Here is a 24,495-nt window from a genome sequence, read left to right as displayed (position 1 = left end):
GAGCAGAAAGATGAAACTTGGATTCAGAGGTAGGTACAAGTTAAGTCTTTGTCTTTCATTAAAAGTTTTAAGATTTAAAGGAACTATTGCATATTAGTTTTGAGATTGGTTTGTTTTTTAGGTGTCTGTAAGATATAAGCCGTTCTTAAGTTTCAAAAACTGCAGGCTAAAATATTTTACTATCATGTGCTGCTCTAGAAGAAAAAAGAGAACCAATTTTTGGTCAAATGGGAGATGAGAATATCTATCACCCACCCCACCTTCATCAGCCAAGTGATCCCATTCAGTCTTCCTGAGCTTGGAAGCAAAAACCCCTTAATTTTCTCATGTACCTAATTTTTCAGTAGTACACTAGATATTCATGATATTGACACTGTAATAAGAGCACTTACATCAGTACTTTATTGTTTATGTTAATGCATTTTCTCAGAAATTTACATATCACTGTAGGGGAAAACCTCATGTTAGTCTTTGTGCACTCACCCAAGTCTAGGCATAGTGTGAAGAAACATTAATGGATTGTGTCAAATCAGTAAAGACTAAATGGGAATGCTTATTCTTCTATTCCAATTACCAGGATAATTTAAAACTTGAGGGATACTTCTTGCTTACAGAAGTCCTTCTTATAGAAGAAACCATTTTACTAAGTGCTCATTCCAAGTATTACTGTGACAAATAATTAAAATCTTTGTTTCAAGCAGAAGGCTCCAAATTTGCTTTAGGACAAAGAATCACTTTGTACTAAACAAGATTTCTGCTTTTAGAAGTTATTTCAATTTCATGGTAAGAGTATTCTTGTCGCATTTGACATGAAAACGTAAAACCACTCTGGTAGGTATTGCCTTTCACAGATGAAGTCTGCTCTTGTAATTGAGCAAGAGATGACAGACAGGCAGGCCAAGAGAAGTTAGTCTCATTTTCTGTTTATCTGGAAGCAATTCCAGTTGAGATCAGTTGAAATAGCAGATCATTTTTTTATGTTTTAAAGAGTGAAGTATCGTAATATCAGCATCCTTTACCAAGCAATACAAGCGCAAGTTACTTGTACACAACAGAAATATGACTGCTATCAACTTTTGGTGCCAGTGAGTTTTCTGTTAAGACTACATTTGTAATCCTGGATGTGAGAGTTTCTAATGTCTCATTTATGGTACCCCATCACCTCCTCCATCCCCACTTTCAATCAATTCATGTTTCTTCTTTTGTCTTATTGCCAAGCACCGTGCAATGCCCAGTGCACCTCCTTTTAAAAACCGTACAAAGTTGTCTCCCACCAGAGGCCCTAAAGCAAAGAGGTTGGCTTCTTTAGTGCATTCATAAGTATATGGATCAATCTCTATAGGATTCCCCTTGCATGTGATGGGCTGATTAGAGTGATGACCTATGCTATGTCCTTGGTCCTTTAAAAAGAAAAGATTTGGGTGAGAACCTATCAGAACTAAAGCTACAGAAAACTTCAAGATTTTCTTCAGTCCAGAGGCACTCTGAAGAACACATTTCATCTCAGGCTTGAAGGAAAGTACATTGTGTTCAGGGAAACTAGTGTAAGCAGAATGTTGATTAGAGTCCATGGTATGAGACTGAGTACACATCATATGATAGACCTTATGGTATTCAGGGTAAAGCTTTTTAGGTAACTGTTTGAAAATTAGGCTTGTGTCAGTAACTCTTCTACGAAATACATGGACTACTGGGATGTTGTTGTTATAGGCACATAGTACTGCATCAGCTGCTGTTAGTCCAGCACCCACAATCAACACAGGGTCTGCCTTCCCACGTAACTTTCCTTTGCTGATTGCAGCTCCGAAGTCAGACATGGAATGGAGGACAAAAGGAAAGTCTTCTCCCTCAACTTGCAGTCGGCCAGGAGAATCAAAGGTTCCAGTTGCAAGAGCCACATTCTCAGCAAAGAGGCAGAAGGGCACATGAGAGCCATCTGTTGCTCGCTGATAACCTCTGACTTCCCAGTTTCTCTTAATAAGTGATTTCTGTCCATCTTCAATTTCCGAATGCTGTGTTTTAATATCTTCATTTTGGTGACTTCTATCTTCATCATCCTTTTCTCGGTAAAGCCTGGATACTGATGTTATGTAAACATTGTCTCTGAAATTCTTTTGGAGGCCCATGACTTTAACATAGTGTTTATAATAACAAGCTATTTCCTCTGGCATTACTCGATCACTCTTTATATTTCTGAAAGAAAATGGAATGGTTCCAATTAATAAATAGACCTTATTGGTAATTTAAAAATCAGATCTGACATACCACATGACAGGTCAAATTTATGAGGACTTAATCTGCTCAGTGTAAATGACACTGAGTTCAGCATCTTTAATGGCCTTTGATTTATTTATTCTCTTGTTTCCTGATACACAAGACCAGCTAACTTCTTAAATATAGTTTTAAATCTTTATACAATGTAAATTGCTATGGTGATTAACAAATTAGGTGTAAGAGAGCTCTGGAGTATCACAGCAGCTCCATATGGAAGTGTTTTACAAAGTTTAACATTCCAGCTATCAACAATACAGTACTGGCTAAACTTGTACCCAGTGAGAATACACTTACTTACAATCTAATTAATTAAATGTCATAGTTAAGTGCTAACTTTGAAACTCTACGTTCAATATGTTACTGGAACCAAGTATTCATTATACTTTACAAAAGACCTCTCCCTTGGGTACGGTTAAGTTCACTAAGTATCAAATGAAGTAGTTCCATGTCACATGAATGAGCAAAGCAAACATGATACAGAGTGTTAATGCAACTATGTAAACAGAATTGTGAGGTTCAAGCATTCAATAAAAAACATTTTTGCCCTGCAACCCTGCTATTACACCTATGCTTTTCTCGTGATTATTGCAGTCTCATTTATAAGAAAAATAGCTGACAGTGTAATTATTTGGAACAGCTGCATGAATTTTTCCGCTTCTTTAGAAGTAAGCTCCAGGAAGAAGGCAAAACAAACTGTATTGAACATCAGGATTGCCATTAAATTACACTTAAACCATATTTACAAGTAATCAGGCTACTCATTTTCTTAGACTAACAAGATATTACCACATGTTCTTTTAAATGATCAACTTACTACTCTGAAAATCCTCATGAGATATTTATTGAAGAGACTAATGTGACAGTGTGACACCTCTTGCAAGGAAACTTAGGAAACTATTCTACATAACTAAAATTTTACATTATCACCAATCCTTTTATATAAGCTTGTTTAATTGTAGAATAACAGGTCAGCATTTCTGGTTTTACCATAGTTGAAAACTGTAATACATAGCTTCAGATAATAAGCAGGATTTCAGTTAATAAGGAGGCAAGATTGCTGTGGTTATCTAAGAAAAGGATTAAAGAACACAGCTACAGTTTCCTCACTTCAAGGGTTGCCCTGAAAGAAATAACAGTCTGCCCTTAAAGACATATGCTCAAGTAACTGTACTTCTTCTTTTCTCATACATGGTACAAAACCAATTTCCTTTAATTTTCCTAAAACAAAGTAAAAAAAAAAATTAAAATTTTAGAAAAAGCTCATGTAGAGTGTTCCTAGGTTCATTTGCTGACACAGACCTTTATGAACTGAAGTAAAACCAGTGAACTTGCACAAGAGTAACTTTTCTTCTCAAGTTTTTTCAAGAAACTTATTGCTACAAATTAACAGAGAGATACTGAATTATTCTCTTAAAATTAAAATTCATAATTTCAGATGCTGCAGCTGTGCCTGTAAAAGCAAATGCTGAAATATATAACTTCCTGAATTGCAAGAAAGCTTGTGTGCGCAGCAACTTCAGCTGCATGGGTGTTGAAAGAGGAACTTGCAACGCCTCCCTCAGTGGATTCCTCCATCTTCCCTCACCTCTGATCAGAACTCCTTTCAGCAAGTTTCAGCCTCTTCCTGAAGTGCTGCTGGAACACACTGCTGCCTGTATGTTTTCTTTCAGTGCACTCACCAGCAGTTATTCTGCCTGGCCATTGTCAAGTTTTTTTTCCATCAGAGTACACACAGCAGAAGAATTTCCAGTCCCATCAGGCAATTTAATAAACTAAACAAGAAGCCCTCCTGTGAACAGTGAAGTTTGAATATTTTCCATTTATCTGTATTTTTATAGCCACTAGGATTCCCAAGTGGATTCTGCAGTATCTTTACCTGCGTTTGCTAGCTGCCCACTCCTTAAAGCTGAGGCCAGGCAATTCCATCCAGTCTCCAAAGCTGATGGTTAGCATAGAGCCCTCCATGGACTATGGAGAAAACATGAAGATGCATGATCAGACACATTTCAAATTCAAATTTCAATTCAAATGTAAAATGTAAATTAAAAAAAAATCAAATGTAAAAACCAGTGAAGCTGTTCTCATTGTATGCATTTAGAGCAACAAAATACCAAAATACAACATAAAACCAGGACATTAAATGAAGAACTGAACTATTTCTGTGTTACACTTAGATAACAAGCAACCATATGAACTAATAAAGAAGGTGAAGAGAGAGCATGTGAAAGGGACACTAAAAGCAAGTTATTTGAAATACAAAAGAGGAAGGAAACACAAAACATGTGAAAGCAACATCATATAAAGACACCAAAATTTAAGATTGTGTATAAAAGTACCTGAAAACAATGCAAACGAGAAAAAAAAGTTATAGAAAATACTCTTCATTATAATTCATTAAATGTGAGCTAGCAAAAAACCTGGTAATATAAGACAGCACTCATGGTCATAAACCCCCAAGTAAAGGGCAGCTTCCTCCTTCCTTTCTCATATACCACACTTACTTGGGTTTTGCTAATGAACAGCTGAAACTGCAATTGGCACTACCATCTAAAACAGCCCTAGGGTAAGGCAGTAAGAAAAATCCCAAAGTACAGAATTATCAAGTTACTCTAGGAGTGAGATGATGAAATTTTTACTCACATGCCAAGCCCCACCAGGTGGTCCTTTCCCAAGCACTATGTGGGGAATATAATTATGTTGTTCTAACTTCCAGTGCAGAACAGGTGGGTAGTCATAGCCAAAGTCAGCATCAGGGTGAAGCAACGTATCAAAAAGCACTGCAACTGGGTTTGAGGAGCGTCCTTCCAGGCCTTCTGACAGATACTCCAGATCCTGAAGGATGACAAATATAAAACTTTTAATGTTCGTCATGCTATTCTGATGTGTAGAAGTTGAATTGCAACAGAAAACATAATTCAAATTGCCTTTTAGGTAAAGGTATTTAATGTAGAGATTCAATCAAAACACTTTTCAGAAATAACTGCTATGATTCAGTTCTTTGTAACTCTGAATAGTACATTGCACCCATTTAAAAATTACATGCTAATTACAGTATTTCTGGGGCAAGTCAGTATCTGTAGAACAAAGAAGCATGTGGACAAATAGAGATCAGAGCAACTTAGTAACACCTACATTTATAGACAGAAGACTGCTTTTAACAAAGGATAGCTAATATTTCTAAGAGTCCCATTTTGATAAAGCAAAATTAGAATATAAAAACATTAAGCTTTAAACATCAAGTAGAAAAGGCTCTTTGGACAGCTCTTAGCTGGTTCCAAGACTAACTGTACTATATCTTAAAATAATAAAGATAAAATAAGCATTATCTTTAAAAAGTAAAATTAAGATTGTTTTACACACCAGATAATGTTGAGAAAATATTCTAGAACTTTGTAAAATTCACATTTCAGCATCAATTAACCAGTCTTGTTCTAAAAATTGTAATGATTGCAAAAATCATATAATAGCAGATATTTGAAGAGAAACTAGAGATTTGAAGAAAGAACTGGACATAAGACCAATTTTTGCTGAAAAAGTCAGTACAGCTTAGCTTCCTAATCAGGCAAAATATCAGGGGACTGGGAGAGGATGAAGTACATGAAACACCTGCAGCCAAAAGTTAGGCAATTTACTCTCCTGCAAAAGAAAAAGCCCTTGAGACCTAGGGTAAACATCACATGCAAATAGCACAGCACTGAAACAAAAACACCCTCCAAAATCCAAAGCCAAACAAACTCTTATTTACCCCCTACAAATATAAATCCATGTTTGTATTTCAAATAAATTAGTCACAAAGGCAATACAGTGATAACATTGTCAGTAATCCCTCAGGAGTACAGTGAGGTGAGTGAAAAACAGTGTTAACATGGCAAACCAATGGACAACTGGAAAGAAAAATGTTGGAGAAGATTTAACTAATCAAATCAGACAGAAAAATTGGGCGTATACATGGCTAACAACTATCATTACAACAAAAACACTGAAGAATGCATACTGTTCCAAAAAGAAAAATGGATTGTGTTTATAGAGGATATATGTCCCCTTAGTAGGAATTTTAGTATTTAAGAATATTTTAACCTGAACTATGTGTACTTTATGTATGTTAGTAGCACGTGTTCCCTGGTGATAGTGCCCAAACATCCCAGGATACGACAACTGGAATTCCTGCATCAGCCACTGACTAAGTCCTGCTTAATCACTCCTGGCAAGTAGTAAGAACACAACAAAGAGCAGACTGTAAAACCAAAAAAACATAACAAACTAAAGGCCTTCAAGATCCACAAACAACACTACACAGCCTAGGTTTGGATCTAATGGTCATGAGTTGATTCTATTTAAATTAACAGAATAACAAAATAACTTATTAAGGCACTAATGCTCACAGTAGGAAAAGAGCTAGACAAGAAGGCAACCAAAGCTTACTTGGTCAACAATGGAAAGATGTCGAGCTTCTTCTAATTTTGTATGTAAGATGGGGTTTGGATGTATAGCTTCAGGAGACAAATAAGGCCTGTATCCAGAGAGCAGGTAAGAAAGGCAAATTCCTGAAGGTCCATTTCCTATTAAAGAAAAAATGTACTGCTTTAGTAAAAATGTTTATAACCTACAGTTTGTTAATCACTAAATATACAGCAACAAAATAATACTGAAGTAGTATAATGCCAGATTGTCTTGATTTCAAAGCAGCTTGTAAACTTTGCAGTAAAATAAAGCTTTTTATAGGACCATCCTCCAAATGAACAGAGCAAAATTTTTTTCAGTTAAAGAGAAACAAATGCGTGACTTTTACACCAGGAAGCCAAATGGATATAAAGAAGTTCCCTAATTTACTATGTCAAATTCATTATTGTGTGAAACTGGCCTGACAGATAATGGTCTGCCTGTCAGTCACAGTGATAGCTGAATATAATTTCCATCTTACAACTTTGCATTCCCACAGGCACTGTACATCTCAGAGCAGAAAGACAATCTGGATTATATGTTCTTCAGGTCTGTCCATAAAATAAAGGGAAGAGACAAGCAGAAAGCTTAAGGCTGAAAGTCAGATGAGAAGTTATAGACGCTGCAAAGCAGCAACATAAAAGCAAAGTGACCACAGACCTGTGGGTAAGTGGATGAGAACAAGAAACTCATGTAAGGCCACATTCATTACTCAGGGAGAGTGTGAAGTCAAACACTTTTACCAGCTTTGTAGCATTTTCAATTTGTATATGTGTATTGCTGCAATTTTAATAGACAATTATTTTTAAAATGTTATTAAAAGTATGAGATATATGGGACCAAAACATTACCATAATGTAAATATTTCTATTTATTTGACTAGCATTAAAGTAGGGGACCATATTTATCACATGCAGATACAGAAGTAACATTCGTGTTGGAAAGTCAGACATCAAGTTACAGAAAGCTAAGTAAGAATTGTATGTGCTATGATACAAAATTTAAAGATGTGGCTATATGTTGTTATTTCTATAGCTCCTCTTACTCATTAACTGAATGAAAAACACAGAGTTTTCCTAATGAGCCACTTGTCAGTACTTTGTCTTTGTTTGGATACATGGTATTTAGCACTCACTATGCAAGTCTGGTTTTAAGTTACTAATTCATTTATACTTTAATATAGCAGGCATTGTTGGATGTTTGTTCTTACTTCTAACCATTTCTTCTCTTAATGTCAAGAATTCACAGGTCATTTACTTTTCCCCATCACCTTTGCACACACTATTTTCATCACCTGTTAACAATCCCATTTCTCCAATGCCTGTCTCCCTTTTCTGATTCCTCAGTACTAAATCCCTCATTACTTCGCTGAGGCCCTGTTCATTCCCAGTTTCTTCATACATTGGATCTCTTTTTCCTCTTTCACCAGGCTATACTCACCTGGACTCCAGTGGCAGAATAGCCCATACTTTATTATAATGCTGTGTACATAAACTGGTCACAGCCATGAGCTACAGGAAATCATCTAAAGAACCTAAAGACAAAGTTCTTCCTTACTCTCACACTGTTCTGCCCTCCCACAACATAAGATAGCTAGATATGCTTCAGTCCAGGAATTTAAAGCTTAAAGAAGATGCAAGCCCCTCCTGTCACCCATTTGCAGTAAAGAATTTTTTATGTTTATACAAGTGCACAGATAGCTTTATTTTCTCGCTGGGATATAAAGAAAGCTCATCCACAGTGGAAGGAGGAAAATATGTGCCATAGCCAAGGATGTCATGTTAATAATCACTCCTACTGGATAAGGCTACAAGAACTAAATGGTTAACAAATGTCACCCAAACGACTGGCAAGAGCCAAGGAAATTACTGAGGATGGGATGGATGGGTTATGTCTAGGGCTTAAATGGATCACTTCACAAGGCTCCATCTTCACACCACTGCCAACTTTAACCAGCTTCACTTCTCTCTGAATGGAAATTTGTTGAGGTGAAGTCCAGCAGTCCTTGTGGCCAAGAAGGCATCCTGGCCTGTATCAGGAATGGTGTGGCCAGCAGGAGCAGGGAGGTCATCCTTCCCCTGTACTCGGCACTGGTGAGGCTGCACCTTGAGTGCTGTGTCCAGTTCTGGCCCCTCAGTTTGGGAAGGACGTTGAGATGCTTGAGCACGTCCAGAGGAGAGCAGCGAAGCTGGTGAGGGGCTTGGAGCACAAGTCCTGTGAGGAGCAGCTGAGGGAGCTGGGGGTGTTCAGCCTGGAGAAGAGGAGACTCAGGGGTGACCTTATCATTCTCTACAACTTCCTGAAGGGTGGTTTTAGTCAGGTGGGGGTTTGTCTCTTTCTCCAGGCAGCAACTGACAGAACCAGAGGTCACAGTCTCAAGCTGCACCAAGGGAAATATAGGTTGGATATCAGTAAAAAGTGGTATCATGGAAAGAGTGATAAAGTACTGGAATGGTCTGCCCGGGGAAGTGGTGGAGTCACCATCCCTGGATGTGTTTAAAACAAGACTGGCACTCAGTGCCATGGTTTAGTTGAGGTGCTAGGGCATGGGTTGGACTCAATGATCTTGAAGGTCTCTTCCAACCTTGTCATTCTGTGACATTAAGGTGAATTACTGTCACTGAGTTCCTTGAACTTTTCTGGGACCATCGAGAGAGCTGATCCAAACCCAGCTCCTATTCTTTAAGCAGACTGAATCCGAGGGAAAGGAAATCCCTTGACGATATGCTGTTAAGAACACACAGGGTGAAGGTTCAGCTGCAAGGTCTGCCATTAGACTTGCTACAGTTTTCTTAGAAAATTTTTGGGAAAAAGAGAAAAAAATACTTTGAAATGACAAAATTTGTTTTTTATTTACACACGGTGCAATAAGACCACCTTCAATAAGACCTCTGACTGCAATTAGAAGACACTACTATTACACAAACTTTAGTTGTACAGTTAATATAATCTGAAACTCCATGGCTCTGTTCATTTAAGAAGCAGTTAGAAGTTTGTTTGAATAACAGCAAAATCTTCTCTTGATCAATAGCAAATAGTACTATCATCTTTACATTATATGTCTAAATTTAAAGCAAATACTCAACTTCAAGTATCATGACAGCCTTGTTATTTGGAAAGGAAGTGACAACATTCCACATAGTAATGATCAAAACTAGTGCAGAAGATAAAAATGTTTAGCACAGAATATGTTCTAAACTTAAGAGTTTCAGCATGAAATTGTTCAACCCTGATGGAATATATCTGTTTCTTCCCAACACAGGTATTGCAAAAAAGTTATTAAACCAGTAGAGAGTGTGTTCATACATGGAGGGGCAGAGGGAATGACAATTATTTCCATACTCCTCTACTACATTATCAAATAATTTTAGATCCCTTTCAAGGCTCTTCAGTGATAATAGGCTGCCAGTGGAGAACATCAGCTTGCAAGGTGTCTCAAATATATCTGTGAAGAAGCATTTGGATGATGGAGAAGTGGTCAATGCAGCTGTGTTTGGTGTCAGCACCTAGAAAAGTGCTCTAGACAAACTAAGCATTGAGCACAGGTATTTGCATAACACATATTTGCAAAACAAAACAGTGGAAACTGAATCATAAACCATATGAGAAACCTATACTAAGGTTGACAAAATGCCAGGATACCATTCACTTCAACCATGATGCAGAACTCATGAAGTGATTTATGTCTGTCACATACACCTAAGTCTGTTCTATGAGCACTATTTTAAACTATCATAAAGAGAGCTTTGAGAAAAGGCACTGTACAAACACTGGCTTTTCAAAGTTGTGGAGATACTGTGAACACATTTATTTTGCAACATAGATCTCCAAAATCTTTGCTTGTTTGCAGGTAGGTACTTGCTCTAGTCCCAACAACTTTGGACTAGATTATTGAAAACCCTTTACTTCAAATCTTTTCTTTATCCACTCATGAAGTCAGGGCAATAATGAGCTGGTGACCAGCTGTTGTTGAAAAACCTTGGTGCATTATGCTGGCACTCTCAATTAAGTTGTGTACCTATAAGCCTCCTCCCTCTGTTATCCTGTCATTTTACAAGTATGTAAAGTGTTCAATCAAGACTACAATTTGTTATTTTAAACTAGCTGAATTGAGCTGGATTAGTTTTGGAAAAGAAAGGAGAATATTTAGATATTAGTGATGGATGCAACAGAAAAAAAAGCAATTAATGAGAGGTTAGCACCTAACCAACACAGAGCATACATTATGCTTTTCACTCATCCACATGACCCCAGATTTCTACGGGTGTACCACTGACAACCTCCATGCATACAGAAATAGACGTATCTCATTAATCAAACCCTATGTTATCAACACCAGAATCAATACAGTTCTTCCATTAATACTCCCATATCTGCTGCCAAATAACACAGCTGATTTTTTCAAAGCACAATTTAAATTCAAATATACTCCAACAAGTCCCTTAACATAATGTAATGCTACTGTTGTTAATTATAACAACTTTATTACTCTAATAAAGATCTTCACTGTAAGGATTCTAAGCATTAGTTGTTTATTGATAAATTATTTCATGCAGCAGGTCTACAAAGGCAATGGCAGTGAATCTTTAAAAAGGCAAAAAACTCACCTATTATTACTACTGGAAGAGTAAGAAGGGAGTCCCCAGGCAGAACAGTTTCTTCAATTAAAGGCATTCTTTTAATCTTCCTCCCAAGGCTATCACCAAAGTACTGAACAAAGGAATCCAAAAGCTGTCCTTCGGTTTCAGTGCTGCTGTAAGTTCTAATTAAGAAAGACAGATGGGAGAAAACTAAAATGAAACAGTGAACTGTTGTCAGAACAGCCTCTTGAAAAATAGTCACTTTTGATGTTTTACTTTAAAAGGTATGAAACTGGCAAAATCAAGACCAAAACAGATATGTATCTACACAATTTTACTTTTCAGCACAGCTTTTCTAACAGAAGATTTTTTAAAAGTCTACTTTCTCCCAGCAAGTCTACAGAAGGATAACAAAGAGGCACAGATGGCTCTGCAGAAGTGCAGATTTCTAATCTCAGTTTATACAAAGCCAAAGTATAGCCACAAGCATTATTTTGATCCCACACACAGTAGAACTCATTCCTCATTATCCTTATCAAATCAGGAGATACACACTGCCTAGCCAATTAGCAACATTAAGGCCAGACAAAGCCTGAAAGAGCAGCTAAGGTAGAGCAGCAGCATTCAAATCCCTTCCTGCTGGCTGAGCAGCACACAGGACTTACCTCAACAAATTTCCATTCAGAGAGAAGTGAGGCTGGTTAAAGCTGGCAGTTGTGTGAGGATGGATCCTTGTGAAGTGATCCCTTTATGCCCTAGACATATATATACACTTAAGTTTCTCTTCTAACTCTTCACTGTGTAGATGTGCTTCTAAAATACAAAGACTTGTCTTGTAATGTTTTCTATTTAATTATTTAGGAGTCCTTTCTGAAACCTTTCCAGGTGATTGAAGAAGCACAGAAACTATCAGTCTAGCTAGAAAGACAGGGTCAAATTAAAAAGTCTGTTACTGCAGTCATTTTGTCAAGTCTTTTGTAAAGTAAGGACAACCAATTTTTAACCAAAAATACCGGTACCAACATGGGGATATTTTTATAGAAAAATTTCTAAAAAATTTTCTCTTTATAAACATGGTTAATTATAAAAAATAAATAAAAGCACTCTTGTCTATTTCCTAAGACTTTGCATATCTTAAAGCTATTCTAGCATTTCAGCAATTATTTTCTACACAGGATCAAAACTGTAAGACACTGATCCAATTCCCAGGGCCTTCAAGAAGCCATGTAAACCACATACTCCCTCAACTCCCACAGCACCCAAGATTCTGTTTCAAAAGCCTTTCCTCTGTGGGGAAGTCTGAAGTAAACTGGAGACAGAGCTGTGCAGTAACAACAGCAGTAGCACGATCTGTAACTCATCTCTCTGATGGCATTGTTAAAAAGGGTGGGGAGCTATTCTGAGGTTGCATTTATTTTGGAAAGTACTTGATATCACTATTCCCTGCAGTACAAGAGGAAAAAAAAAAAAAAGCAAATTACTTGCTTACTGTTTCATTACATCTGCACATTAGTTCTTGCAGACACCTAACCCCCAAACAGCATGAACTAGATGAAAACAAGGAGTCAGAGAGGGGATATCTAATTATCATACTGATTTTTTCACCTCTGCTTTTAGAAAGGAGCAGGTAGACTATTTTATTTTCCAGCCTTTGCTCAAAGTTGACTAAGTCAATACTACCTTATGTTTTGCAAAAGACAGGCTTAAGGGGAGCAGGCATGCTTTAGTGTGACTTTACTATACTTGCTGTGCTTGATGGAACATAAAACCAAAGGAAACATTTCAAAACTTCTTTTAAGAGATATATGCACAATGCTGTAGGCTACAGAAGAATCTTTTAACAAGAAAAATGTTGCTTTTATGCAGCTTAGTGTATTACAAATTACCACACTAGTGATTTTGCACACAATGTGCAGTTTCTTATTCTGCACACAATGTACAGTTTCTCATTCTTTGCACAAGAATACCTGCACACAAAATGCAGTGCATACGAAGGAGTGTTGTTAGCAGCATGTTCTTCCTTTGCAAGAACATCATACCAGACCCAGCAAGATCTGAAGTTAGGGGCCATCACCTTTCTAACCTCTGAGCATCACTGAAAGCCACCAAGTACCAGCAGTTTTCACCTTGATAAAACTTACAGTAGACAGCTTTGCAGTGGTGGGGACTTGGCACAATCACCTACGGCTCTAATCCTGCAGACATGTAAGTGGGCACAAGATGAGTCAGTTCCAACACTAGTGCCTAATTTATCTTATATTGGTCACTCAAATAACCTGGGGAGTTACATTCTGTCAATCGCCGCCCAGATTCTAAACATATGCAAACAAAACGCAACATACACATAACAGTTCTTCTTCCATTTGAAAAAGCTAATAATAATAATAATAATTTTATAACAACTCGTAATTTGTTGCAAGTTATTAAAATAAATACGTTTTTCAAGCAGCCGTTTTGAAAGATGCTAGAATACACTGCGTACTGTTAGGGGGAAAAAAAGAAAAAATAAAAAAAAAAAAAAGAAAGAAACGGACTGTGGTAGGCGGTTAACAGAAAACCCGTTATATAAAAGGAATCTGAATTTGTTCTCAACCTGACACTTCGAGAAGAGAATTTACCGCTGCCAGACTGTCGGATTTCGTTCAGCTCAGCGGGCGGAGCGGTGCCCGCGGGGCCGGCATCCCGGGCGGTGCGGCGCTGCGAGCCCCGCAGCGGCACCGAGCATCGGCGGGCGCGGGCTGCCCCCGGCCCGGCTGCGCTGCCCAAGGTCACGGCGCGCCCGCCCGGGCCCCGCCGCCGCCATCCGTCCCCGGCGGGGCCGTGCGGGGCCGGGCAGCGCCGCGCTCGCCGCCGCAGCCCCGCGGAGGCCGCGGCCCCGCCGGGATCCCCGTCCTGCCCGCGCCGCCCCGGCGCCGCCCGCGGCCCGGCTCCCGCGCCGCCCCGCCGGCCCCGCCGCCGCCTCACCTGAAGTGACCGGCCAGGGAGCAGCGGCAGCACCACACGGGCATGGGAGCGCCGGCGGGGCCCAGCGATGAGGCTGCGGGAGACTCCGCACGCCGGCTCCCGCTCCTCCTCCTGCCGCCGCCACTGTGGGACCGCGCCGCGCCGTCCCTCCTCCCCGCTCACATGCGGCACCGGGTCACACGGGAGGAGGAGCCGCCGCCAGCACCGGCAGGGAGGAGGAGGGACGAGCGGCTTGAGCAGAAAGGAGGAGAGCAGAGACGCGGAGAGAGCGGGGAGGAGAGTACCGCTTTCCCCTGCTGGGCTGCCGCGGCCCCGCGGCCCCGCTCCCGCAGGAAGATGCGGGATGCGCCGCCTCCCCCGGGGAGGGCGGGCAGCCCCGGCCCGGCGCGGGCAGCCCCGGCCCGGCGCGGGCAGCCCCGGCCCGGCGCGGGCAGCCCCGGCCCGGCGCGGACAGCCCCGGCCCGGCACGGGCTTGGGGCGGGTGGGAGGCGGCGCAGCAGCGCGAGGCAGCTCCGCGGCCCCGCGAGGCGTGTGCCGTTCCAGGGGACTGACACCGGGCTGGGGACCCGCACTGACACCGGGCTGGGGGCCCGCACTGACACCGGGCTGGGACCCGCACTGACACCGGGCTGGGACCCGGACTGACAGCGGGCTGGGACCCGGACTGACACCGGGCTGGGGACCCGCACTGACACCGGGCTGGGACCCGCACTGACACCGGGCTGGGACCCGCACTGACACCGGGCTGGGGACCCGGACAGACACCGGGCTGGGGCCCGGGACTGACACCGGGCTGGGACCCGCACTGACACCGGGCTGGGGACCCGGACTGACAGCGGGCTGGGGACCGGGACTGACACCGGGCCGGGACCCGGACTGACACCGGGCTGGGGCCCGGGACTGACACCGGGCTGGGACCCGCACTGACACCGGGCTGGGGGCCCGCACTGACACCGGGCTGGGACCCGCACTGACACCGGGCTGGGACCCGGACTGACACCGGGCTGGGACCCGCACTGACACCGGGCCGGGACCCGGACTGACACCGGGCTGGGACCCGGACTGACACTGATGATCCTGGCTCGCAGCATCCTGCTGTGCCCCATCGGGTTTCTCATGAGACGCGCATGAAGAAATTGACAGAAATCAAACAATTAAAAATTTTTCGACATACCTTTTGACTAACAGCCACCTGTTCGGGAGCAAGGCTTCATATATGAGCGAGTTAGTTGCTTTGAATTGTGTCTTATAAATATTTTGCAGGAGTGGCAATCTGGGGAGAAAGCATTCCTTCCCTAGTCACACCCATCTCAGTGACTGTGGTTGGCAGGAGCTCAGGAGGTCATCCAGTCCAACCCCCCGCCCAGGCAGGGCCATCCTGAGCCAGCTGCCCAAAACCAAGGCCAGGTGAGTTTTGAGTATCTCCAAGGATGGAGATTCATGACCTCCCTGAGCAACCTGCTCAGGTGTTTGACCACTCTGACAATGAAAAAGTGGATTTTCTTGTCTTTCAGTTTGTGCCCATTGACTCATTCTTTCCCAGGGAACCACTGAGTTCCCTCCCATTTTCCAGTTGTCTTCTTCATCCCCTCCCTTTTATAGATTAAGGATCCCTCCAACTGTTCCTCTTCCACAGTCTTAAGAGTCCCAGCTTCCTAAGCCTCTGCTCATAGTAGTCAGTCTGCTATCTGAGACACCCATGTCTTACACTGCTTTTTCTCTCTCAAAGTCTACCAAACAATAAGAGTGAATGCCAATAAATCTATCACTATTAATTACACAGTTTCAGCCTTCCGCACAAAGTTAAACTTGACAAGTAGATATTTCTTCATTTTGAATCTGTTCTATAAATCCACAATACCAAGATCTTAACAAAGCTGTGGAGTTCCTGTGTCTGAAGTAGCTGTTGGCAGCTGACAGTCCCAGTTCACCTCAAGGTTGTTCATTTAACACCGTCATGTGAGAATATTTACAGAGAATATTTACTGTTTAATAGTCTGGTCTGGTCCCAGTACAAAGGAGGACTTTATTAGATATGTGCTCAGTAAAAGCTTAAGGTAAAAGAATACAGGAACTGAGCTGTAGCAGGAAATACAGAATATTGTTATAAAATCTGTATTTTGAAAGGGTGAGACATATTCAGTTAAACATATTGTTCTTCAAGTGCAGCACCAGGTCAAATATGTCTTTAGACCAGAATTAACGACGTGAAGCTGCATTTAGCTTGCTCTGTCCTCCTCTGTCCTCTGCCTTTAGTCCAGGAAATTATGTGAATTATTTTTTTGTTGACCAGATAACTCATGTGGGGGCTGAAGAGCCAGCCCAAGACGGGCCTGTTGCACACCCCTGGAGGGCTAACCCCTGAGCCACAGACTTGGTTAGGGTGAGTAAATTTCACCCCCAAAGGCCTTTGCAGTTCTGTGTTGATTCCTTGTTGCCCATTGGTCTTTTCCCTCACGCTCTGCCCCTGAGCCTGTATCCCTTGGGTTGCTGGTTTAACCCCACCCCTCGCCTTTCCTATTTAGGGGAAAACAGGGGAAAGGAGCAGGTCGTTCCCTGGAGCTTCTGTTCCTGGCTCCCTTTGCAGAGGGCCCTGCTTTCAATAAAGGCCACACTCTGTGGAACACCATACAGAGCTCCAGTTTCTTTCTCTGCGTCGTGTGAGGGAAAAAGCCAGAGCTGAAAATCACACACTGATTGTCCTGGGAGAAGGACGTGCCTGTGTCTCTGAGCCGTCCTTCTGAGGCTGCTCTTCAGGAAAGTCACAGCACCCTTACTGCCACCCCACTGCTGCAGCAATAGGCGCCCAATGTGCGGCCCAATCCCGAAGCGCCCCTGAAGAAGTGTCCGCTGCAGTTTTCACTGCAGAGTGAGCCGCTGCTGGGCTCGCCATCCCCACAGCAGAACCCCTTGTGTTTCAGTAAGGGCTATCTGACAGGCAGCAACCGGGAACCTCGCTGTACAGCTGGGGGAGAAGAAGGAGAAGATCCCCTGAGGACTGTCTGCCAGGTGACCACCCATCCACCAGCTTTTTGTTGATCCACCAGGCATTGGCCTGAAGAAAGATTGTGAGTTTCATATATTTGGGTCTTTCACTTTTTGTTTTCCTTTTGCCGCTGGGTGGGGAGTGAGACAACCAGGACGGGAAATAAGCTTAGTAGGCCTAAGCTCAACACTCCTGAGAGGGACTTCTATCTCCAAGTTGTGGGTGCCCTTGTTGCAGGAAATTTTAAGTTTTCAAAGGAGGATTTGAAAAGGTTTATTCATTGGGTTTTCAAACATTTTCATAAAGTCAATTGTAATCCTGTTCATGCAGGTTTGTTTTGGGATCAAGTGGGGAATGACTAATATACAGTTCAAGCTAGTGGGGATTTTTCGGTTGCCAAGTTTTTTCTTCTATTCCATATTATTGTTCAATCTGTTGATAAACTGGGGAATGTTTTGGGGAAGGTTCCAGGAAAGGTTTTGGGTCCCCAGTTGACAAGCCCTTCCCCTTCAACCTCTCCCCATACTCCCAAACCCCCTTTCCCATCTGAGGGGCAGTCAGCGGGTGGTTGTTGCCAACAGGCACAGGGTTGCTGCTGTCTCCCTGACACCCCCTGACCTCCTCTCTCCCATTGCCAGGACAGCAGTGGCCATGCCACTCTGGATCTTTCCCCCAACCTCTTCCCTATGCCCAATATCCAGTTACACGCCTCCATTTAAGGTTTCCCACAAAATGACGCTGGAAATGTGGCTAACCCCACCATTTGGTCTCCCCCATATCCAAGTTTTCCTGCCCTTATGCCTCAAAATGGCCACTTTCCCACCTCGACCCCTCCTTTTCCTGCACCTCCCATTGCACCCTACTCCCCTCCCTGCATCGTTGTTGGGTGTAACCGCGTTGGGACCCTCCCCTTCCATCAGGAAACCCCACCCCGTCACAGACCCTATCCATGCCCCCATCCAGCCTGAGCTCCTCCCCTGATGGCCCCTCCACTTTCAGTTCCCACAACACCAAGACCAGAAGTCGGGATGACGGTGACTGGGAGGAGGCCATACTGGCTTCCACCTCCTTCCACTGGCTTCCACAGCCTTACACCAGCAGGCAAACTCAGGTCACTCAAAGCAGCCCCACACTGTTATCAAGCGCCCTCCATCCCCTTCAGAGGATGAGAGCAGCGATTCCTCGGACTGTGAGTCAGACTTGAGTATGAGGATTGCTGGGCCAAAATTCAGAGGGAAGCCACTCAGGCAGGAGACTCAGCACTGCAAAAAAGATCTTTGCCTTCCCCGTTGTAAGTAACATAGCTGGAGGGCAGCAGCCATTAATTTGTGGGAGCCCCTACTCTACGGGGCATTAAAGGAGCTATGCAGCTGTGCAAAACAGCTGAGGATCATGGTCGAGGCTCACTGTCAAGGCTCACATTTTTTCAAAAACCTATTTGAAGCCACCTTCACCACTCATGTTATGGTGACACATGATATTAAAAATATAATGAACTGCCTTTTTTTCCTAGCTGAATATATGCTGTGGGAAAGGCAATGGAAAAATCATCTTAAACGATTGGCAGATGCATGCACTAAAGATGCTAACTCTCCCACAAATCTAACTTTCCCACAAATGGTGGGAGAAGGTGACTTCCAAAAGCCTCAAGACCAGGCCAAAGACTTAGACAAAGCAACTCTCAAAGGCATTGCTACTGCCACAAAAACATCCCTTCTTATAATCCCAGATGACAATGTGCCAACACAGCGCTTCATAAATATTAAACAAAGGATAAGTAAGTCTTTTATTAAGTATATAGATAGACTAAAAATAGTAATTTAAAGACAAGTAGAGGCTCAAAGGAAATTAGTAAAAATGGCCATGGCAAATGCCAATGCTGAGTGCAAAGGAATAATAAGAGCTTGCTTGACCACCAGGTGGTCCCTCAAATGCCTTAATTCTCAGGGACACCTTTTATGGTCCTGCACAAATTTATGTAGTCTCTGAAGTGCAAACTGTTAACCCAGGGGAAGAAATATTAGTACAGTTTTGCTGCAGAGACTCACCATTTTATCTTCCCAAAGGAACGCCAATTACCCAAGCTTTCGTTTTGCCACTTAACTTCCCAGAACAGGTTGCCTTCAACCCTACCACAATGTGTGCTCAGGGTGTGGGCTCCAGCAAACCCATTGTGGAGTGTGGCCTGTTCTGCAATGGGGAGAAGATTCACCATCCAGGCATGCTGGACACAGGAGTGGACATCACCATAATTGCACATTCCGAGTGGCCAGCCAACTGGCAATTGCAGCCCATCATGGGAATGATCTTTGGGATTGGAGGAGCTGCAGTCTCCATGAAAAGTAAAAAGAATATCATGGTGGAAGGCAAAATAGCAACCATCAGGCCATTTGCAGTAAGGGCACCGATAACTCTCTGGGGGAGGGATGTGTTACCACAGTGGTGAGCCTCTCTGCAAATCCCTAGTAGAAATTTTTAGTGGGGGCCACTGAAAAATGTGTGAAACCTACCATCCCCCAACTCACCTGTAAACAACACCATCCAGCATGGGTTGATCTGTGGCCCCTGTCTGATACCAAATTACACCCACTAGAGGCTCTCATGGAGGAGCAGCTTGCCAAGGGCCACATTACCAAGACCAGCAGCCCTTGGAACTCCCCTATCTTTGTTTTACAAAAACCAGGCAAAGATAGGTGGAGGTTCCTCCATGATCTCAGAAAAATAAATGATGTGATGGAAGATATGGGTCTGCTCCAGCCAGGCATGCCATTGCCCTCCATGCTGCCTCAGGACTGGAAGTTAGCTATCACAGACATTAAAGACTGTTTTTTTAACATCCCCCTCCATCCTCGGGACACCCCGCTGTTTGCATTCTCTGTTCCCTCCCCAAACAGACAGGAAGGTTGCAGCATCCTTTCCACCACCTGGCCACCACAGCAATTCATACTATTTGAATATTCATACTGTTTTATTAATCTTGTGTTCCGCTTTTCAATGAGCTGCAGAAAACTACAGCAGAAATTGAAAAAAAATTTTTTTCCTTTCACATAATAGTTTGCTCATAGTCAGGACAGCCTTCCCCCAGATACAAAACTCCATGTCTTCAGGACCTCAGATTTTAAGGAAACTGGCTATAACCAAGCAAAAACTTTTGGGGTTTCACCAGTTACTTTGTGGGAACATCAGATGACATTGACTTCAAAATCAATGTATTAAGGATATATTTGGCTTTAAGTACTGCCCTTATTCCTCCCATAAACAAATCTGGCTATCTAGAATATAACACAGAACCTCAGCTATACTGGTACTATTATTAGTTTGTGTTCTTATCTTTATGTATATAAACTTGGGAAGGAAAGCAAACACACCTGTGTCCATGTCTAAGATTGGGACATGTCTTCCCCCAGTATGCTTTCACATTTAAAATTAAAAGATTATATTGGACCTTATGTTTGTGATATAGAGAGGGAGTTTGGAAAAAGTACTAGTGGGGCCTCCCTGGAAATCATGTTCTACATGTATGTCCCAATTTTCAGTGAATTATATGTTTCTCCCAGAAGTAAAATTTTATGTTCCCTTTGAATTCTACATATTAATGTGGATTTTTCAAATATCTTAGTTTTGTGGTTGGGATTTATTTCAATTCTATGTCTCAGAATAAAATATATTTTCTTTAGATGTACCTTTGCATTAGTTTTTTTCACTAAGGTTGGAACAAAAAGGTAGAGACTGAAACACATCAAGCCACAGCAAACATTTCCTCACATTTTAAAGGGTTCTATTTTTTCCTGTAGAGTTCCTTTTTGTAAAAAGATTCAGGCAGTTATTGTCTGTTAGCTTTATTCCAAATCTTTAAATTTTAAACCATGCTAACCAATTAGCCAATTTAAATCTCCTTTCTTTTGCTAACACTCACTATACTAACTTAGGTAACAAAATTGTACATTTGTTCAAGAATATTTTTTTTTTCAAAATCAAATTATTAATTTGAAAATATTTTCCCCAAGTATTCAGGAAGTCATTACCTCAACTATTGTTGTTGGGAAATGCATTAAACAGCATTTTTCTAAGCACAAGGGTAGTTTTAACAAAATTTGTAGTTTCTCCTGGTCAACTGACTAAATACTTTCATACTTGATGCTGCAGAATTCTTAAAAATCCTGCCTGTGGTGAGAGCATCAGAAGAGGAGGCTGTTGTCTCAAATCAGGATACACAGCCTGGGAAAAAAGGACTTCATCCTCTTCTGTAGATGTAACATGGTCAGTGAGTAGCTGAAGAATGACTCCAATTGTGTGCTGAATGCAACCTGCATGTTGTAATACAGCATGGGAAACAAGGAAAGTGACTGCAACATTCTGGTAAGATTCCCAGGCCCCCACCCACTGCAGTATGAGATTAAAGTACAAAATAAGTAGAAAATAAACCTGCAAGGCTTCAAATGTCACTACAGGACTATTATCAACTCTGTCTGAATGAAGAATGCAGTATCTCAGTTCTGGAGCTTACCCAGGACAGATGTCTCATCGAGAGTAAACTTGCTCCATGTGACATCAAATGGATCCAAAAGATATGTGAACTGCAAGGCTCAGGAAGTGACAGAGTAGTGAAACATTTTCTGGGATGAGCAAAGAGAAAGTTTGCCACAAGCCTGTGACACTCAGCCCAAAGCACGAGGTTTGAAAAAAGGCCAGGAGAGATTAGAAAGGGTTGAGCTTATTTGCTCTCTTGTTAAGCAAGATGGCAAGTAGACAGCCTAGCTACAAAACAACTTTCTGCCTGGCCAAGTTAAAAAAAAAAAATTGTAAAAATGGGGGAATCTCAGTGAAGAAGTTCTGTTGCAGTTGTAACAGATCCTGTCAGCAAATCTACTTGTCAAGAGGCACCGAGAAAAGATGCCTATAAAACTATAAAAAAGGAGTAGGTCTGTGAGGTTCCTGGGATATTTTCATCACCTGTGAATAAAATTATTGTCAGTGGTCCTTTTCAGACATTACTGAGTGCTAATGAAATAATACTTGCTTGGGAATAAATATTCAACAGTTTCTGTGTCAAATAATTATTTTACTAAATTAGAAGTTTTGACAGGATGGTTTTATGGGCCTTTTTCACCTCAGGGTGCAATTTGCCTTAACATCCCAAAAGATGCCTGTGTAGTATTCTGTGATTAAAGAAGATACAAAGAACTCTGCCATTGGTTTAACTTAGTCTGGAAGCTGAAACACCACATAACCACTTGCTCACTGCCCCCAGTGTAACGGGGCAGAGAATCAGCAAAAAGGTAGAGCTCACAGGTACATAAGTACACTTTCACAGAACAGAAGAGGAAAGAAAAATAATAAATATAAAAGAATATAAAAAAGTTACTCTCTGCTCTCCAATGCCAAGCCAGTTCCTTAGCAGTGGCCTAATGTTTTATTCTGTAAATAATCCCATGTAAAATCATTGATGATATTGATGCTAGCAACTAATAATTCTACTTTATATCACACGTAACTATCAAGAAGCACATACATTTCTAGGGAAGAAATTTGCAATTTTTAATTAGAAAAGACTTCCTATTGCCTCAGAGTATTTACATTTACAAAAAGTACTTTTTTAGAATAGAATTTTCCCCTCCCAGTTTCTGCCAGGTATTTCTTTGTCCTTGTTATTTTGACAAAGTACAGCTCCCAGAGATGAATTATTACATAGGCTACATCTAATCCTCTGTCCCCAAAAACCTGCAAAATGTATCTCAATCATATTTCTGATTATGCAAAAACCTTGTCAAAAGTAACTTCTTAGCTATAAATTAATTTTAAATCCATATTTTTGTAAGTCTGATTTATAATTTCTTAAATAAGTGGGCCTATCTCTGTTCTGTTGCTTTGCTTTCTTTTAAATGTAGCGCTTTGTTACTAACAGCATTGTTTTTGTAAACATGAGAATGCCCAGCTTTCTTCTGACCATATCCAGTGTGGATGCGTTGTGCTGCCTTCTCAGCCAGTGGGGCACACTTTGTAGGGGACTGAGATGTCATAGGAGATGTTGGAAAAAGGGTAACATAGTTCTAAAAGTGTCAAAACTGCATTTGGAGTCATGTTAATATCAGTTTTCTCAGTTCTCATGTTTTGAAACAGGGATTGTTCCCAGCCATTGCCCAAGCTACCTGTTCTGAAAGTCAGGTTACATCTCCTGGGGATACTGCCAAATCCATGGGGAAGCTTTGTGTACTCTCATGGATGTTTGAAAAGCATAAGCAGAAGATTGTATGCCAAGCAAACTGGTCAAGGCTGGCAGATACAAAGGCCCAAGGGATTTGAAGAATATTATAATGGTAACAATAGTTCTCAAAACAAGGGCAAAACCTCAGGGGTTGAAAGGGCTGAAATTATTCAGTTACTGTGGGTTGAATTTATTGTACTCCAGCCTACTGAAGGGTTTTTGTTGTGGCTTCTGCATTCCTCCCTCCTTAATCTATTCAAAATCCAGCTGTCATAAATATCCTATTGCTTTTTCTACTTCACACATTTCTTTAAATCACACTTGGATTGTACTGCCAAAGTGGGGAGAAGGAGATTATGGGAGAGGATATAAAGTAGAGATGGAGCATTCAAAAATAGCTCTTAAAGAAATTTAATTAAAAAAGAAAATAAAGGCTTTCATTTACTGAACTGGAGAATGAAATTACTTACTAGGCCTTAGAATAACAGCTGTTGTTTTTTTTTTTTTCTTTCCTGCTTTTCCTATTATCTGCAAGGTCTATTTGTAATATTTTATTTCTGATTGTGTTCTTAAGAGAGTGATGTGTGTTTGGGTGGGCAGTGCTGTCCCAGAGCCTTGTTTCTGATTAGGCCTTTCAACTTGTGCAGTAAACCAAATTCAGTAAGTGAGAATGAAAGAAACCCACAAAACAGGAGATGACGAAAGTATTTTGGTGAAAATGACAGTTACTGATGATTTGGAATTTCATTAAACCTTATGTAGCAGTCACTTTTAGTGTAGTTAAGACCATCAGTAATTTTATGATTCTGCTGTAAAACGATCAAAATGCTAGTCTCTGTTTTTTCTAATACACTCATTTCCTAAAGTTGACCTATAATAATTAAAAGTGACAAATGTTAGATTTTTTCCCATCTATTTCCAGCGATTTGCAGCTTTGTCACAGAATGGGAAATGCATTTGCTGAAAATTATGAGAAGTCACTTCTCACAGTATCCAACATCCACCATATGTTATTTCAAACTTTCTGCCTTTCCTTCCATTAGGCA

General features: G+C 41.5%; 2 protein-coding genes across 15 annotated transcripts in view; both read right to left on the bottom strand.

Annotated features, from left to right (window-relative positions):
- Window positions 1–379: 379 nt before the first annotated feature.
- Window positions 380–15,587, bottom strand: OSGIN2 (oxidative stress induced growth inhibitor family member 2). Of its 8 annotated transcripts, XM_085572314.1 has the most exons (8): window positions 14,259–14,422; window positions 13,436–13,489; window positions 11,960–12,049; window positions 11,322–11,476; window positions 6,697–6,833; window positions 4,915–5,106; window positions 4,151–4,242; window positions 380–2,193 (listed from the first exon to the last, which is right to left on the bottom strand). In XM_085572314.1, exons 4-8 carry the CDS (start codon window positions 11,386–11,388, stop codon window positions 1,146–1,148), a joined length of 1,536 nt encoding a protein of 511 aa, XP_085428440.1. In that variant the 5' UTR covers window positions 11,389–11,476; window positions 11,960–12,049; window positions 13,436–13,489; window positions 14,259–14,422; the 3' UTR covers window positions 380–1,145. The 8 variants fall into 8 exon arrangements, with proteins under 8 accessions (XP_085428440.1, XP_021398862.1, XP_085428439.1 ...); XM_021543187.4 differs by lacking the exons at window positions 13,436–13,489; window positions 14,259–14,422 and adding an exon at window positions 15,433–15,582; XM_085572313.1 differs by lacking the exon at window positions 13,436–13,489 and having other exon boundaries at window positions 11,960–12,107.
- Window positions 15,588–17,057: 1,470 nt separating this feature from the next.
- LOC110477478 (Y+L amino acid transporter 2-like) overlaps window positions 17,058–24,495 on the bottom strand; it is a 47,209-nt gene continuing 39,771 nt past the window's right edge. For 3 of the 7 annotated variants that reach the window (XM_085572319.1, XM_085572317.1, XM_085572318.1), the window contains exon 10: window positions 17,062–24,495. This exon is cut by the window's right edge and continues 21,971 nt beyond it. The gene's annotated coding sequence lies outside the window, so the exon portion shown is untranslated. The other 4 variants (XM_085572321.1, XM_085572320.1, XM_085572323.1 and 1 more) reach the window with 3 other exon arrangements.

This window comes from Lonchura striata, chromosome 2 (genome assembly GCF_050655825.1).
Source record: "Lonchura striata isolate lonStrDom1 chromosome 2, ASM5065582v1, whole genome shotgun sequence".
NCBI lineage: Eukaryota > Metazoa > Chordata > Aves > Passeriformes > Estrildidae > Lonchura > Lonchura striata.
Note: the sequence above shows the minus strand (reverse complement) of the source record. Positions and strands in the feature narration are given on the sequence as shown.